Below are 16,521 nucleotides of genomic sequence, written 5' to 3' on the forward strand. Positions count from 1 at the left end.
CTTCTGTAAAAAAATGTTCAGAATGTCAAGTCAAACCCTACAAAGTACATTGTTGTAACAAGAACATAAATATTAAAAAATCCCAAGATGCCAATAAATAACACATTAAACCCCAGAATATCGCCTCTGGGTCCACTGTAACTGAAGAAGATCTCTGTATAATCTCAATTATTAGATGAAGAGTAGGGTGTACTTTATTTATATTTAAAGGGATAATTCAGTACTCTGACCATACAAATCTCTCAACTGAGATACATTTGAAAGCAACCAAAGCCATATTTCTTTCTTTTTTTATGAAGCACAATAAGGATATGCCAAAGCAACAAAAACTTAGGACCTAAATAGCTTTGCAATTAGACAAAATTTACTTTAAAATGATCTTCTGGAGCACTTGTATATTATGTTTTAGTTACTATGTGAAACAAATATTGAACTAGAAACAGGACAATTATTATTCACTACCACAACCATTTATATTTAATTAAATTTCTGAACTAGACCAGATCCTGAACCTAGAACACAAAACCGAGGTTTTTAAATCTGGGATTCACAGACACTCTCCCTCCCCCCTCTTCTTCTCGCCCCCTCCCCTCACCCCCCGGTACCTGGGGTCCTGTGTATAGATTTCTGAGGTCTTTTCACTAACCTCTAAAGGATAATTAGCCTTTCCTTCAGCTATGAACATTTTTTAAAAATAAAGAATATTGTGAAAATAGGTCTCAAGGTCATCAAAAGGGTCCCCAACAACAACAACATAAAATAAAAACTTGATCTCGTCCAATTCATTGCCCTTTCTGTGACAGACTTAATAGTCAGTCATCAGGGATCTGCTCCAATATTTGCAGTGTCAAGCAAGTCCCTCCTTACTGCAGGGAGCTCATTCTCATGTCCAGCTCTAGTAGTTAGGAAGTTTTTGTTCAAAAGAGCCAAGATATGTGACTCTGTAACTTATTCCCAGGGGAACTAAGTGAATGAATCTAATTGCTCTTCCAGATATCATGTTCCCTCTCTCAGTCCTTTCTTCAGGCCAAACATGCCAGGTTCTTTCACCTTTCCTTCCATGACATGATCTTGTTCCCCTCCTCTGCAGAAGCTCCAGTTTGCCAATAGTTCTCTTATAATGTGTCACCTATCACTGAAGGCACATGATCCCTAATTCTATAGATTATACTTTCTGAATGCAGTTCAAGCTCTCTTGAGCTTTTCTGGCAGCCATATGTCATCTGATTCATCTGAATCGGGTGGGCATCTAAACCCTCTGAGGTTGTTGTTTTTCCCTGAAGAAATGTCTACCTTATCTTTAGAGGCAGTTGAATTTTTAAATCTAAGCCAATGACTTTACATTTATGCTTATGAAATTTCATCTTGTTAGATTCAGCCCTTTGTCTTCAACTGTTGACAAAAATTTGGGAATCCAATTCTGTCATACACAATCATTTTCAGCTTTTTATCATTTGTAAAATTTGCTGGTATGCCTGATACTACTGGGCTGTAGTAACTGATAAAAATGTTTACCAGGGCCAATTCAAGAACAGACCATGCCCTTGATCACAAAATGTTAGAGTTAGAAAGGATATCCGTTTAACTCACTTGTTTTTTACATATAAGAAAAACAGACTAAGAAAAGCTACGTGCTCATCCCCAGGCCAAATAGCTAGTTATTTAAGATAATAAATAAAATATTTATTACATGCTAAATCATGCCCCATCTTTTATCATTTAACCTACAAATATATGGCTCAAAGCTAAATGATCAACACATTAGGCCTCTTTGAGAGAATATACTAAAATCTAAGATATCAGTTTGTTAATACCCTCCAAGTATAAAATGAAAATAAATAAAATGAGGCAACAATGAAGATATTGGTGAAAGGCATTTGAGGAAAATGTAAAAATTTTGTTATCCACAAAAGTTTTATTTTCTATTTTACTAGGAGCTACAAGATGATCTACACAATTATTTATTTGTTGGTATCTCAGCAAATATCATTACTTTTTATATAGCCTTAGGAATACTTTTAAAGACACTATGATTTACCTTCTTTGCATTAAGAAATGATTATAGATGGATTTTGTTTTAACTTAGGTCATAAAGACAGTGGAGAAAAACAAAAAGAAGTAGCTTCCTAAGACTTCTTGAATCAAGCTTTTGAATATTTTATTCGAAAACAATTTTGAGATTATTATACATTCAATAATTTCATGAATCAGGGAACTATCTCTCATGATGCAGAACACAATTCATTAATACAGTTAGTGATGCACTAACTGGAGCACTGGGTCTGGAATCAGGAAGACCTGAGTTCAAATTTGGCCTCTGGCACTTAATCAGACAATCAATATTTATTAAATGTCCACTAAGTTTCAGGCACTATGCTAAATTCTGTGGATACAAAAAAGAAACAAAAATAATCCCTGCCCTCAAAGAGCTCATAATTAATGAGAGAAACAATAAGGAAACAAAAATATACAAAGCAAGTTATGTCTCTGTGTCTGTCTGTCTGTCTCTCTCCCTACACGTGCACGTGTGTATAGAGGATAAGTGGGAAATAATTAACAAACGGAAGATGCTATTATTTAAGAGGGCTTCAGAAAGGCTTCCAATAAAAAAGGAGATTTTACTTGGGCCTTAGGGGAAGCTAGGGAGATCAGTATGCATAGATGAAGAAGGAAGAACATTCCAGGCATAAACAAAAAATCCTGGAGCCAAGAGATGGAGGGTCTGGTTTGTGGCAGTGTGTGTGGTAGGGAGTATGGGGTACAAAGAGTGTGAGGGTAGAAGAAGGTTATGAAAGGCTTTGGCCGCTAAATGCAGCATTTTGTATTTGATCCTGGCAGTGACAGGGAGACTCCTGGGTTGGGGTGAGATGATTAAACCTACATTTTAGGAAAGCCTCTTTAGTAACTGACTAGAGAGGTTGGGTGGGTGTGGGGAGAGTCTTCAGGCCAGCAGCCCAGCAGTAGCTCCCACAGTAGTCCAGGCCTGGGGGATGAGGGCAAGCACCAGGGTGCTGAAAGCTTCAGAGGAGGGGATGTGAACTTAGAGAGGTTACAGAATGAATCAGACAGTCCTTGGCAACGGACTAGATATGGCAGGGCAAGACAGGAGTTCAGGATTACTCCCACTAGCTGGGCAACCCCAGGGTCACTTTCCCTCTAACTCACTTTCTTCAAGTGAAAAATGGAGTTCTAACAGCAGCTACCTGGCAGGGATGTGGAGAGGATAAAGTGACACAATATTTGTGAAGCCCTTAGCCCTGTGTCTGCACATAGCAGGTCCTCCTGAGAGAATCTTGCCCCGGACCTGACGTGAATCCTCCACTCAGCGTGTTTCCTGTCTTTCTTTTAGACTTCTTAACAGTTGTATATATGCTGATGACGCTTATAAGTCCTTGGATTGTACATGTTTTTCTTGGTTGTATACATTTCTTTGATGACAGTTTTCAGGCTGTTTTAAAAAATATTCTTCAATATAATATTTCTCGGTCTATTTATGCCCCCCATGCCCTTCACTCCGGTGCCCTTTGTGTAGTATTCTTTGGAGAACAGCTCACTGACTCTCTACCACCTTGTTTTGCCTCCACAGAACTGGAGGAAGTGACAGCGAGAAGAGAGAGACCCTGAGACTTTGCCCCATATGCCATCATGGAGAGGGTGCCCACCGTTCTCCCACAAGCCAGGGGGGCCACCCCCAGCAGGACCACTTTCCTCCAGGGGAAGACTGCTCCCCTCAGTCCCCCCTGATCTGAAAATCCAACCCTGCTGGCTCTCTGGGACCAGCAGAAAGCCTCCTTTTTGGCCACAGCATGTCTCTTCCCTCTTCATTACTGCCTGCCTTACTCCCTCATTACTACTCCCTCGGTAGCGTTGAGCACAATGTTCTAGAGAGTAAGGGCTCAATTAACTGCTTGTTGCTGATTATAACAATTGATGAGCTTCCTGTCAAATGAATAACTCCCCACCTCCAGTCACAACCAGAACATTCACCTGGGCAATACCATAGTCAGGATCTACAAAGACACTTGCACCCTGTTCTAATGAGAACTTTAGAACCAATTTGGTTCTTCTCTTCTTGATACCTGCCACTCACATTTTTAACTCCTCCTCCTCCTCTAAGCCTTATCTAAGTCTTTGCAAACCCCCCTTTCTCTGGCTTTATTTTCTCATATTTGCCTAGATAGAAAGTGCAGCCCAGGTCCTCCCTACTTCTTGTTTCATTCCTCTGGGACCCTCCTCTATTCTTAATGTGCCTTCGTCCTAAATCTCCTTCTCTCTTATTTCTTCCGTATTTTGGTTCCACTAAAACCTAGTGTTCTCCCAAAGACATCAGAACTACTGACACTCACTCTCTAGCTGGCTCCTTCTTATCTGCCATCTTGGTACTGGAATTCCTACTTAGCATTCTCTGTCTGTCTCCCTCATGGGCTTGTTTTGCACACTTGGTCTAAGTTAGCTGCTCTTTCCACCTTTCACAGAACCATATAATTTCGGAGTTAAAAAGACTCATGTCAGAAAAAGGATCTTCTCTGCGGTACAGCATGTCCTGACAAAAAGCCCTTCAGCCTTTGCATGAAGACCTCAAGTGAAAGGGAACTCGGCTTCTCCCAATGTAACCCATTTTATTTTGGAAGAGTTTTGTTTTCTTTAGTGGCCATTTCCTTATCTCCATATAGCATTTGGGGTTGTAGAGTTAAGGTTCTAGAGGTTGTGGGATTTCACTATCATTTGTAGTTTAAAAAGTCTGTTGTAAAAATCTTCACAGAGCTTTTTTTTTTATTTCTATGCTATTTTCTTCCAGTTAAATTATTAAAATATTTTCAAAAATTACTAAAATACCTTGAGTCCATTTTGCTTAACAGAGCCTCTTACTAGCTTTCTTTAAATTGGCTTTCTCTCTGTTTTTGTTGTTGTAGGAGGTTAAACTGCTGGTAAAATTCTGCCATTGTTCTCTATAAGATTTTTACAAATGAGTTTATGGTTTTAAGTGGTATTCCCTTGAGCTGCCCCATCTTTCCTCTTAGTCAGGAGATATAGTATTTCCTGGTTAAGGCTGGTTTCCTAAGCTTGTTTGTTCTCCTGGCAACTGACTGACATCAGCTAACCTTCCTTGGCAAATACAGATAAGCAGTGTCAATTTCTATCCTTTTACCTATTTCTCACTTTTTTGGCGCCAACAGATTCTTTAAATAGATCAGAAAGGGACTGTTTTAATTGGATGCAATATCGTCTAAATTTTATTTTTGTTTTAGTTTGGCATTGGTTTTAATCTCCACTCTTAAGAAGTTAGTAATCTGTTTACACATAAGCATCATAAACTATTTCTATATTAATTACCTGTTGTTTCATATCTAATAAAATATAAGCAATTTAATTTTTGCATGATGTTATTTGGTGCTTAATGTTTCTTCTGAATCTTTCATCAACAATGTATAATGTTACACAGGCGTGAGGCCTCTTGTAAACTTTTAAGGCTTTGACCCCTTTCATTTCTAACTCCTGCAATATATTCATAAATTCCAACATTTTGCTTTTACTGTGCTAACCATTGCTTTGAAGTACAATGAATATAAAAGTATATGTTAATTTTGTTTGGAATGTTTTATTGAATTCTTTCCTTAAGGACACCTATTTACCCTACTCACTTTCTATCTCTCTTCTCCATTCCTGCTCAAAGGAACCATTTTTCAATTTTCTTTCTTTTATGAGATGCCATGAGCAAAGATTTCACATCCAAGGAGAATGGATTTAGCTAGGCTTAGTTTGTATTTTCATACATGTACATATTCGAATATAAGTACAAAAACATATGGCAAAGTTGAATAAAAATGATTTTCTTTTTTGGCTTGCACGTGATAGGTTTTTGCAGCCTTGCTGAGTCCACACACACACACACACACACACACACGTACACGCACACACAAACAACACACACATACATACATACACACACACACACACACACACACACACACACATATATATATATATATATATATATATATATATTGAGGTTTTTTTAAATTTGAGAGTTCACTTAAGGAATGTTTAATTTTTTTTGGCTGACATTACTGTTTAAATATTCTATTCTTTTTATTGTTAATTTGGATATTTTGTATTTGTATAAGTATTTGTACATGTCATTTAAATTATTAATGTTTTTACATATAGCTGAGCAAAATCATTTAAGATAGTTTCCTTCTTTATTTCTGTGAACTCCCATTACTCATTTTAATAGAAAAATTATTTTCTTTTTATAATCAAATTAGCTAATTTTAAAATCTATTTTATTACTTTCTTCAAAAATCAGTTCCTTTATAAATTTGATGTTTTGTTTTGGTCTTTTTTTGCCTGTCAATTTTATTAATTTCTAATTTAATTTCCAGAATGCCATTTTTGGTTGCTTAGTTAAAGGGTTATAGTTATTTTTTTTTAAAGTTAGGTGCTCATTCATTGATTTATTCTTTCTCTCACTTACTGAAATTTTGTATAGTCCCCATCCCTCTTTCTTTTTTTGGTTGCAATCTTCTGAACAACACAATTTCCTTCTATGCCTGCCAGTAGCCCTCTGTCTGACTAACTTTTCTCTATGACTCTTAAAGACATTAGGATTCTTGAAAGAAATTTATTTCCGGAACCCTTACTGGTATATAAAAATCCAGCTCCATAATTTTCCATCCATTTAAACAAATATATGTACCTTTCAATATTTCTCTTGGCTCCTGCATTTCTCCAAAATGTTTATTCAGGCTTGGTCTTTTCTTTGGGAATGTTTGGAAATATTTCATTAAAGGTCTATTTCCTTCAGAGAATTATATTTAATTTTTCTAGATAACTTATTCTTGGCTGTAAGTCTCCATCTATTGCCATATCATATTCCAAGCTTTCTTCTCCTTTAAAGTAGTAGTTGCAAAGAAATATGTGATCCTTGCTAAGGCTTCTTGCAATTTGAATTTTCCTTTTTTGACAGTGTTTTTTTCCTTGGACCTGAAATCTCTGGATTTGGGCTATGACATTTCTTGAACTTTTTATTTTGGAGTACTTCTCAATAGACAATGGTGGATCTTTTCTATTTTCACTCAGCCATCTGATTTTAAGAATTTTGGTAGCTTTCAGCTTGAAACCATAGTATACAGATTTTTTAAAAATCATGATTTTCAGATAGTATGATAATACTTAAGATTTCTCCTTGATCTGTTTCTTAGGTCAGTTTTTTTGCTAAATTTTCCTGTTTTTTTTTTTCCTTCAAACTTTTGATTTTGTTTTAAAATAGCTTACTATTGCATTGAATCATTGCTTTCTGTTGAATCCACTCAAGTTTTCAGGGTTTACAATTTTCAGATGAGATCTTCCATCATCTGTTCTAAGGTGTCAATTCTCCTTACCATTACATCCTCCTTTGCTATTCCATTTTGTATTTCTTGTTTTATTTGTTCTACTCTTATAATCTTTGTGGCCAGGACATTTTTTTTCCTCTGAGGTTTTACATAGAATTGCTGTGAGAAGGCTGTATTCCAGGTTTACTTCCCAAGACATCTCTAAATTCAATTTGGTCACAAGTATTTGGTATTTTCTTTTGTTTGGTCACCTTAGTAGTCCCAGTATTTAGACTAGGGGGAAGAGGATGAGGAGGAGAAGGTAGAGACACTCGGGTGAAGCTCAGCTCCAGTATTCTCGAAAATGAGAGGAAAACCCGCCTGGTTCTGAGTCTGGCCAAAACTGGGCATGTTTGGCCAGGGCTTGGAGGCTACTCTGATGTTAGGCTTTGGTAAGGGACTTCCTCTTGTCACAGGGCTTCCAGACTACTCTGGCTAAGATCCTTCACCTACTGCTGGGCTGCTGCTCTGAAATGGGTCTTTCTGGTCATTAAACTGGGGCTGTACCTTCTCCTCCTCCTTCCCAGCCCTGCATCCTTGATGGCTATAGCGGGACTTCAGACAGATTTGATTCCAAAGAGATCCTCTTCAGTTGTTCTGGGGCTACTTGATGTTTTCCACCTCACCTCATTTGTCTACTTCAGATTCTGCTGCATTCTAGCAACTCTTGCCCATCCCTGGACTGGGTGAGGATTCAACAGGCAATTCTCCCTCAGTTTTACTGCGGTGATCTTGCTCTTGTAGCTCTAACACACCACTATCTTCTGATCTAAATGCATTTCATTATCCCAGATGTACTACTAGCTTTATAATATTGGGAAGATTGAAAACCACAGAGTATATACATATCCTTTCCATTGCATTAGTTTTTTTTTTTCATACACAGGGACACACTTGATTATCTGAATAGCAAAAATAACTGGAATAATGTCAATTGTGTCCATACAAGACTGTAAACTCAGGGGATTAAAACTGTTCCTGGCTAGTTCTATCTATGAGAACATGTAGGATCCTTGAGTACCTATTACCTAAGCTAATAGGTGTCAGAAAATGCATTTATTTTTACTTCTATGCTATTTCTTGCCCTCTTATTCTCCTACTATTCCAAGACTTAAAAACACTGAGTGAATAAGCAATACTATAAAGTAATATGCACTATATATTTATAAGATAACTTTTCATATTCAAAGACATATTTGGTAGAATTAATAGAATAATCCAATATCCAACACGGATGGAAAGGAAATTTAATATTCCTGCCAAACATTGAATAAGTCTATTTGGCAGAAGTGGTGCAGATGTTGGCTCTTTACTATTTTGGCTCTGTAAAGTCTAAGAACTTTACAGATAGTTATTTTTTTAAAATTAAATGTCATATAATATTACTCCAAAAAGGGAGGAGGGGTCAGAAAGAAAAAAACATAAAAATTACCTGTAGAGTACAGTTCATCATCCTTACAATGTAGTCAAATTGCTGATGATCTAGTATGGCCCGATTCTGCTGTACGTGCAAACCCAATTCATAGGTAAGGCACTGCCGTGCTGCCTTTCCTTTGAGTGCTCTCAATGCAGCAGGAAGGGTCTAAGAACAAGAAAATTACACGTTACTCACATGAAAAAAAACCCTAATTCTATTGAAATAAGAATCTGAATTACAGCCCATGGGAGATCATTTTAAAACAATAATTGAATTGAATAACAAATATTTATTAAATACCTATCATGCAAAAAACATTGTTAAGTTACTAGAAACAAACAACCAACCCCAAACTGTGTCCTGGAACAAACAAGGATCTTATAGTTTACCAGGGATGTGTTTGTATGTGTGCCTGCATAGATAGAATATGTGTACAAATGAACATAATTAAAGGCAACTGAAGGAGAATGCAGTACCGGCTTTAGGTAGGAAGCGATACATGAGATACATGAGCTGGGTCATAAAAGAAGCCATAGAGTCTGAGAAACTGAGATAATGGGGTAATGCATTACAGGTTTGGGGGCTAGCCATTGTGAATGAAGAGAGGTTAGATACAGAGTGTTGAGTTTGTTGAAAAATTAGTAGCCGAAATTGGCTAGAATAGAATTCATAAAAAGGAAACACAGCAGGAAAAATACATTGCAGTCAGTTTATGGTGAGCCCTAAATACCAGAACAAGAAGTATATGTTTTATTTGAAAGGCAATGGGAAGCCACAGATGGCTTTCAGGTCAGAACTTTGCTATATAAAAGATATTTTGGGCAGCTATGTGGAGACTAGATTGGAAAGTGAGAAAACTAGATGGAGGGTGACCAACAGGGGTTGGGGCAAGAGGAGATAAGAACCTGAATTATAATGAACACAATATGAGTGGAGAGAAAGGGTAAGATATGACAAATAGGGAAAGAATATACATGAAGATGAGATAAGAATGACTGAAGATATGAATTTGGGTAGCTGGGAGAATGGTGGCAATTTAACATTAATAAGGAATGTTTAATGGTAATAATAATAATAGCTACATTTACATAGCACCTACTATGCCACAGGTACTGTTCTAAGAACTTGATTTGATCCTCACCACAATTGAAGGAGATAGGTACTGTTACAGTATTCATTTTACAGTTGAGGAATCTGAGGAAAACAGGGGTTAAATAACTGGCCCAAGGTCACTTAGCTGTAAGTGATATTTGAACTTGTCTTCTTAACTCCAGGACCAGTACATTTATCCAGGATACAATTATCCATTGTACCACCTAGGTACTTTAGAATGTTTTAAAGAGGGGAAATTGGAGGGCAGATAATGAATTCTGTTTGGATATGTTGAGTTAGAGGGGCCTATGGGACAACCAAAAGATTTGTAGGAGACACCTGCATGGAAATAATAATTGAGCCGAAGTCTGCTGATTTCAAGTAAATTGGGTGGGAAGAAGTTGTTGAAAGAGAGAAAAAAACATTCTGGTCACTGAATCTTCTTTCAGGGAGACTACCTGAGTGATGATGACCAGAAGAGGACATTTAGAAGTGAAGAAGTACAAGTAAAGTAAAAGGAGAAAATCAAATGAGCAGTGTCATGGAAGCCAAGGTAAGAAAAACATGAGGAAGGAGATGGAGTGTTCAACAGTGTTAAAAGCAAATTGAGGTAAATGAGGATTAGAGCTTAGCAAAGATCATCAGAGTTAACTGTCAAGAAGTCACTTTAAAATAGGAAAGCTGTAGCAGAGTAGTGAAGTCAGAAGTCAGATTAAATGAAGGGTTGAGAGTGAGTGGTTGATGAAACAAGAGGCAGAAATAATTTTTCTAGGAGTCTTGACAATGAAAGGAAGGAGAGAAACAAAAGGGGATGGTATAACAGTTTGAATGATAGGAAGGTTATTTTTATTTGCTTGCTTGTTTGTTTTTTAAGGATGGGATGGACTTGGACATGTTTGTAGGTAGAAGAAAATGACCTAATAGAAAAGGAGAGTTTGAAGATGAGAGAGAAGGAATGACAGGTGTGGCAAACTTTCTAGGAGGTACAGGAGGAAATGGTATAGCAGACAAAAATAGAAAGGGCACCTTTGATATAGTCAAGGGGATCTCCTTCTCAAAGACTGGCATAAAGAAACAAATAATGAATGAAGATATACATAGCTCTCTTCATATATATGAAGAGGGGATAGAGATATAGAGTGTTGAATTTGTTGAAAAATTAGTAGCCTAAATTGGCTAGAATAGAGATGCAGAAAAGGAAAAATGAACACATGATAGATGGTCTAAGTTTTCTAATTAGGTTATATCTGCTGAGGTGGGTGGAATTGAAGCACAAAGAGAAGATCATGAACAACTACTAAGGGGAATGGGATAAAGTTAAATCAAAGAACAACAAAAGGCCTGCCAAGCAGTACCAATGGCCCAATTGAAATGAAATAAAATGAATCCCTAATGAATTTATTTGGCTGGGTTGTGTGACTTTCTCACAGCAGCTTTGGGCCAACCAATAGAAAGAGATAGAAAGGGACATCTACCTCCAACAAATCTTAACAGGTCTGAAAAGGCTCAAAGTGTCATATTTAGTATAACACAATTCTCATAATGATCTTGAATCATTTAAATAAGATTAAACATTAATGAAGCAGGAAAGAACTAAGTATATTTGAATACATATTTTATACTAAATGGTTAAAAGAAAATCAGTTTTGATAATTAAAGAAGTTTTAGGTAACTAAAATACATTCCTGTGAAACAGCTAAGATCCTTCACAAGGGGGCCAATTATGCCAAAATTTTGAAAAAAATTTCTGAAATATCCACTAAAAAATATATTGCATAGCCAGGCCTTTCCAGGCTAAACAAAAGGAAAACTTTGTACTTGGAACTTAATTGGCAGCAAAACCATCTTCTGCAGTTTTAATTTGGACACATAATCATCTTTATTTCAAATTACCAAACAGGTCATAAATGTGACAAAAGAAAAATGGATAGGGTTTATGGAAATTGGTAATTTAACATAAGTAAATTTAATAAGGAAGCAAGCAAACACATTGGTAAATAAACTTTTAAAATTACCTTTTCAGTTTCTAAAACTTTATTTTCAAATATAAAGGAGATGCAGTTTCTAACAACTTCTAGTCTTTGAGCACTGTTGAAGACTGTGGTCACCTTATCCATGATTGAAACTAGTGAAGAAACACAAACATCAGTCAATTACCTTCAGATGGCACAGAAAGACAATACTGCTTGAAGTCTTCTGAGATCCTAGTCCATTGTCATTTCCCATTGCACTACTCTGTGTCACTCTTCTAATTGTTCTTAACTAGGCAAGGGTCAAAATGGATTAGTGCTATGGATCTCACACACTAGATTTCTATAGGCAATTTGGCTCTTAGGCAAAGCAGAAATGTGAGACATTGATAAAATATGCTCTTCCAAATTTGATGTAAATTGGAAAGCCTTAAGAAAAATGAATCTCATAGCATTTACTTTCCAATTTTACAAGAATCCCATTAATGTAAATATAATGTAATATAAATCCCATTAAATTTAAATTAAATTCTTCTACATTTCCTAAAGAAAGTATATTTCTAGGAAAATTTTTACATTTACATTTACACATTTTTAAACTTCTGATAATAAAATCTACAAAGTTAGGACCATCTAATTAACTGAGGGAAAGGAATTGTCTAAAAAGGTTCAGGTGAGGGTTTAAGCTAACAATGAAGGGTAAAGGAAATATTTGTGTACATCTGTTAAACCAAATACATTAGAGAATGGCATAATGCTCTAGAAAAATAGTAGAGAATATGTCAAGTCATTCACAGAGGGTAATAACAAGGAATTGTAGATGACTATTAAATCTCCATTTCTTGTCCTATTCTCTTCTATGCTATACACTATGATTATGTGTCCCACTGGCATTTTAAATTCAACATAGTCCAAATGAAGTTTATTATTTTTACCAAAAATCTTGCTTCCTCTGATTTCACTTAGTTTGTTTGTGGTACCAACATTTATCCAGTAGTTTAAGTTTGAAATATTTTTTGGACAGTAATTTCTTTCTGCCCTTCTTCCCCTTTCTCTCCTCATTGTGTCTCCCCTCTCAGTCTCCATCTTTCTTCTCTGCTTTCTGGCTCCCTTTTCCTTTTCTCTCTCTTTCTTTTCCATCTCTACAATACCTCTCTTGCACCTGGTCTCTCTTCTATTTCATTTCTGTTCCCCCAGTACAGTTTACTTAAAGTAATCTGGATTACTGCCACCTCCTGTGTTGTTTGACCTCCATTCCTCTTGTTCTAATACATCATATTGTTGCCAGAATAACCTTACATGGGGTCCTGGCTATTTCATATACCTGGGTCATCTCTCATCTCTGCTGATTGTTAAAATTCTTACCTAAAATTTAACGACCAACTCAAAGGTCATTTTTTCCATATAGCCTTCCTTGATCTCATTGGGTGGTGATATTTTCAACTACTAATGCCTTTATTACTTAAAACTGTAAATTAGAGGAATCTATATCTGTGTCTTATCTTCACTACTATACTTCACAAAGAATAATCATATCTAAAATATTTTTGTTTGTAGACATGCTATATAAAGAAGTTTAGTAAATGTCTATTAAATTAATTATTCAAGGAAGAATTAATAATACTCATAGCTTTAGATGTCTATACACAGAATATCGGTAATAAATTAGGTGAACTAATTGAGCTGAATAAAAAGAGACAGCCCAACTTCATATTTATTATTTGGTGGGGAAGTGATTCATAACGTGAATGCAATAGAAGTGTGCTAATTTAAAAGAAACAGATTAGATGAAATACCTGTAGTATAAACATTAAATGTAAAGGAGATATAGTCTTTGTAGAGAAATCTATGATTGGGCCAAAGGAAGGAACTGGTTTACGATCAATGGAGGGAGGAACAGAAGGAATATTGTGATACAATATATTAACCCCGACTACCTAATAGGGGAGATTGACTGATAAGCTCCTGAAGCAAATCACAATAATAGTATAGAGATAAAATATAAGTCACATAGGGCATTATAATTATTAAAAAAATCTGTTAGATTTCTTGTTTTTACAAAAGTAGAACATTTAATAACTTTCCTTGATGATAATTTTAGAAGTTAAAAAGGCATGGAGGGATCAAGAAGGAGAATTGACATGATGGACTTGATAGATTTTTTTTTTGTATGTAATTTGTATTTACCCATTGATATATATGTTGCATCCCATATTAGAATATAAACTCCTTGAGGAGAGGGACTGTTTTTGATTTTGGTTTGTATATACAGTGCTCAGTACAGTGTCTTAACATAATAACTGTTTATAAATGCTTATAAATGTTAATAAATGCTTGTTGATTAAGTGAATTCCAAGCACTTGGAGAATTTGACATTCTTTTTTCTATTACAGGGATATATGATGACTGTCCCTAAATATATGAAGGACTACTATGAAAGACAGATTACACTTATTTTATTTAGTTCCAGAGGCAAAAAGTAGAATCAATGGATAGAAGTTAAAGAAGGCAAATTTTGGTTTAACATGAAGAACTGAATTGAAGCTGTAACAAAATGGAAAAGACTACCAGGTAGAGTGTTCACAATCGCTGGATGTACTCCAGTAGAGGTTTGATGTCCCCCCCCCTTTGATACTAGCTATTTTATTTATGTATGCAAAGATAGTTTTCAACATTCACCTTGGAAAACCCTGTGTTCTAAACAATTCTCCCTCCATTCTCCCCAACCTGTCCTCTAGACAGCAAGTAATCCACACATGTGCAATTGTTCTATACATATTTCCACATTTATGATACTACACAAGAAAAATCAGATCAAAAAGGGAAAAATGAGAAAGAAAACAAAAAAACTTAAAAATACTATGTTGTGATCTACATTCAGTCCCCATGATCTTGTCTCTGGATACAGATGTCTCTCTCCTGATATACCCTTTTCTAAAAGAGAGGTGGTTATCTTCTCCCTAAATTTATCCTTCTTCCAAACTTGATTCCTTTTCCACTGGCCTTCAAAATGTCAGAATCCACGTTTTCTTTTATACTGAGCTCCTTCTCCTGACTCACATGGCCAAAGTTATAGTTTAATAGGTTACTCTTAGAATCCCTACTTCAGGATTCTTCTACTTAACTAGAGTAGTTCTCCTTCTAGATTCTCCCCAATCCAACCTATTCTCTACTAGAGGCCAGAAAAATCTTATAAGAACAATGGCCTAACTATGTCACTTTCCTGCCCTAAAATCTTCTAAGCTTCCTTTTACCTCTAGGATAATGAATTTTATCTTTGTATTTAAAGCCTCCTCAATTTGGCCCCAATTTATCTTTGTAGACTTAATCTATTTAATTCTGTTGTTGTTTTAGTTTTTGGACTGTATATTCTAGCCAAACTAGAAGTGTTCTTTAGAGTACCTGATTTCCTTTAAAGCTCAGCTTAGGTACTGGGAAGCTTTTTCTAACATTACAAATGTCTCTCCTCAAATTAATTTTTATTTACTTTTCTATGTATGTGTTGTACTTATCTCGTAAAATGTAAATTCTTTTAGTTTGGTTTGTATTTGTACCTGCACTTGTCTTTAATAAATGGTACTTAATAAATGCTAATTAAATTGAATTCAAATGAAATAGAAATGGTCATAATTTCAGAAAGACATGACCATTTTACTTTGAAATCGTGAAAGAAAAGAAATGAAAAGTTAGTGAGGGAATTTAATAGTTCAGAAAAAAGCTAGAAAGGATTCCATGGCCTGAAATTAAGGGATAGGGTGTTGTCTAGAACAAATTTCTTTAGAAACAACCAGTTCTAATGTGACAAAAAAGGGGGGAGATGACAAAAGAATAAATGTGAATAAACAGGAAATTTACTGATCAAGTTAGATTTTTAAAAGACCTGCAAAAGATGGGAAACAAGGATATGCAATGGAAATTGAATACAAAAAGGGGCACAGCCCCTTTTTTATTGAATATTTTTATTGGGAAAAAAGCCATGTTGGGATGAAGAAAGACATCAGAAACATAGGAAAGGATTAATACTTGAAGTGAATTCAGTTACAATAAAAGACAATAGCAAGGAGGTAGAATTATTCAATTCCCATTTTGCTACTGTTTTTTTCTAAGAGCAAAGATCTTCAGATTGGCAGTAGATGTAGAAAAGAAACAGTGAACAAGGAATTGAAATCCCAGATAAATGAAGAAATGAGTCCACTGAAAATACATCCAAGTTATCAAAAATAAGTTGCTGATATAGTTTCTGGGTTGCTATCAATGACCTTTGAAAAGTCATAGAACTTGAACAAGGACCTAAAGGATTAAAAAGGAACAAATATCACAGTTTTTAAAATGAGGCTTGCATGGTCTAGTGAGCTTCTTTGTAATTCCTGACAAAAATTCCAAAAGAGATGATTAAAGGGATAGTTTGTGAGTACTTGGAAAGGGAAGTGCTGATCATTAGAAGCCAGCATGGATTCGTGAAGAACAAGTCAGGCCAGTGTTCCCAGTGACCAGCCTTCTTTTTGTGCCACAGTGATGAGTCAAGGACTACATCTGTTCCTTCTGAATCCCTAATTCAGGGTTCTTCCACTCTACTAGAATTTCGGTTTCATTCATCTTCATTCTGTGGGGTTTTTTCCTTCTTTGAAATTCTCAGTGAACAGATTAAAACTAATTAGCCTCTAAAGCT

The 16,521-nt window shown here is 35.7% G+C and overlaps 1 protein-coding gene across 4 annotated transcripts in view; it reads right to left on the reverse strand.

Annotated features, from left to right (window-relative positions):
• Positions 1-16,521, reverse strand: part of SBF2 (SET binding factor 2) — a 464,636-nt gene that overhangs the window by 169,731 nt on the left and 278,384 nt on the right. For all 4 annotated transcript variants that reach the window (XM_051964776.1, XM_051964778.1, XM_051964777.1 and 1 more), the window contains 2 exons: positions 11,898-12,007; positions 8,806-8,955 (listed from right to left, as the gene is read on the reverse strand). In XM_051964776.1, the coding sequence (XP_051820736.1) occupies positions 8,806-8,955; positions 11,898-12,007 (260 nt within the window). The remainder of the gene's footprint in view (positions 1-8,805; positions 8,956-11,897; positions 12,008-16,521) is intronic.

The sequence above is a fragment of the Antechinus flavipes genome, chromosome 6 (assembly GCF_016432865.1).
Source record: "Antechinus flavipes isolate AdamAnt ecotype Samford, QLD, Australia chromosome 6, AdamAnt_v2, whole genome shotgun sequence".
Taxonomy (NCBI): Eukaryota; Metazoa; Chordata; class Mammalia; order Dasyuromorphia; family Dasyuridae; genus Antechinus; species Antechinus flavipes.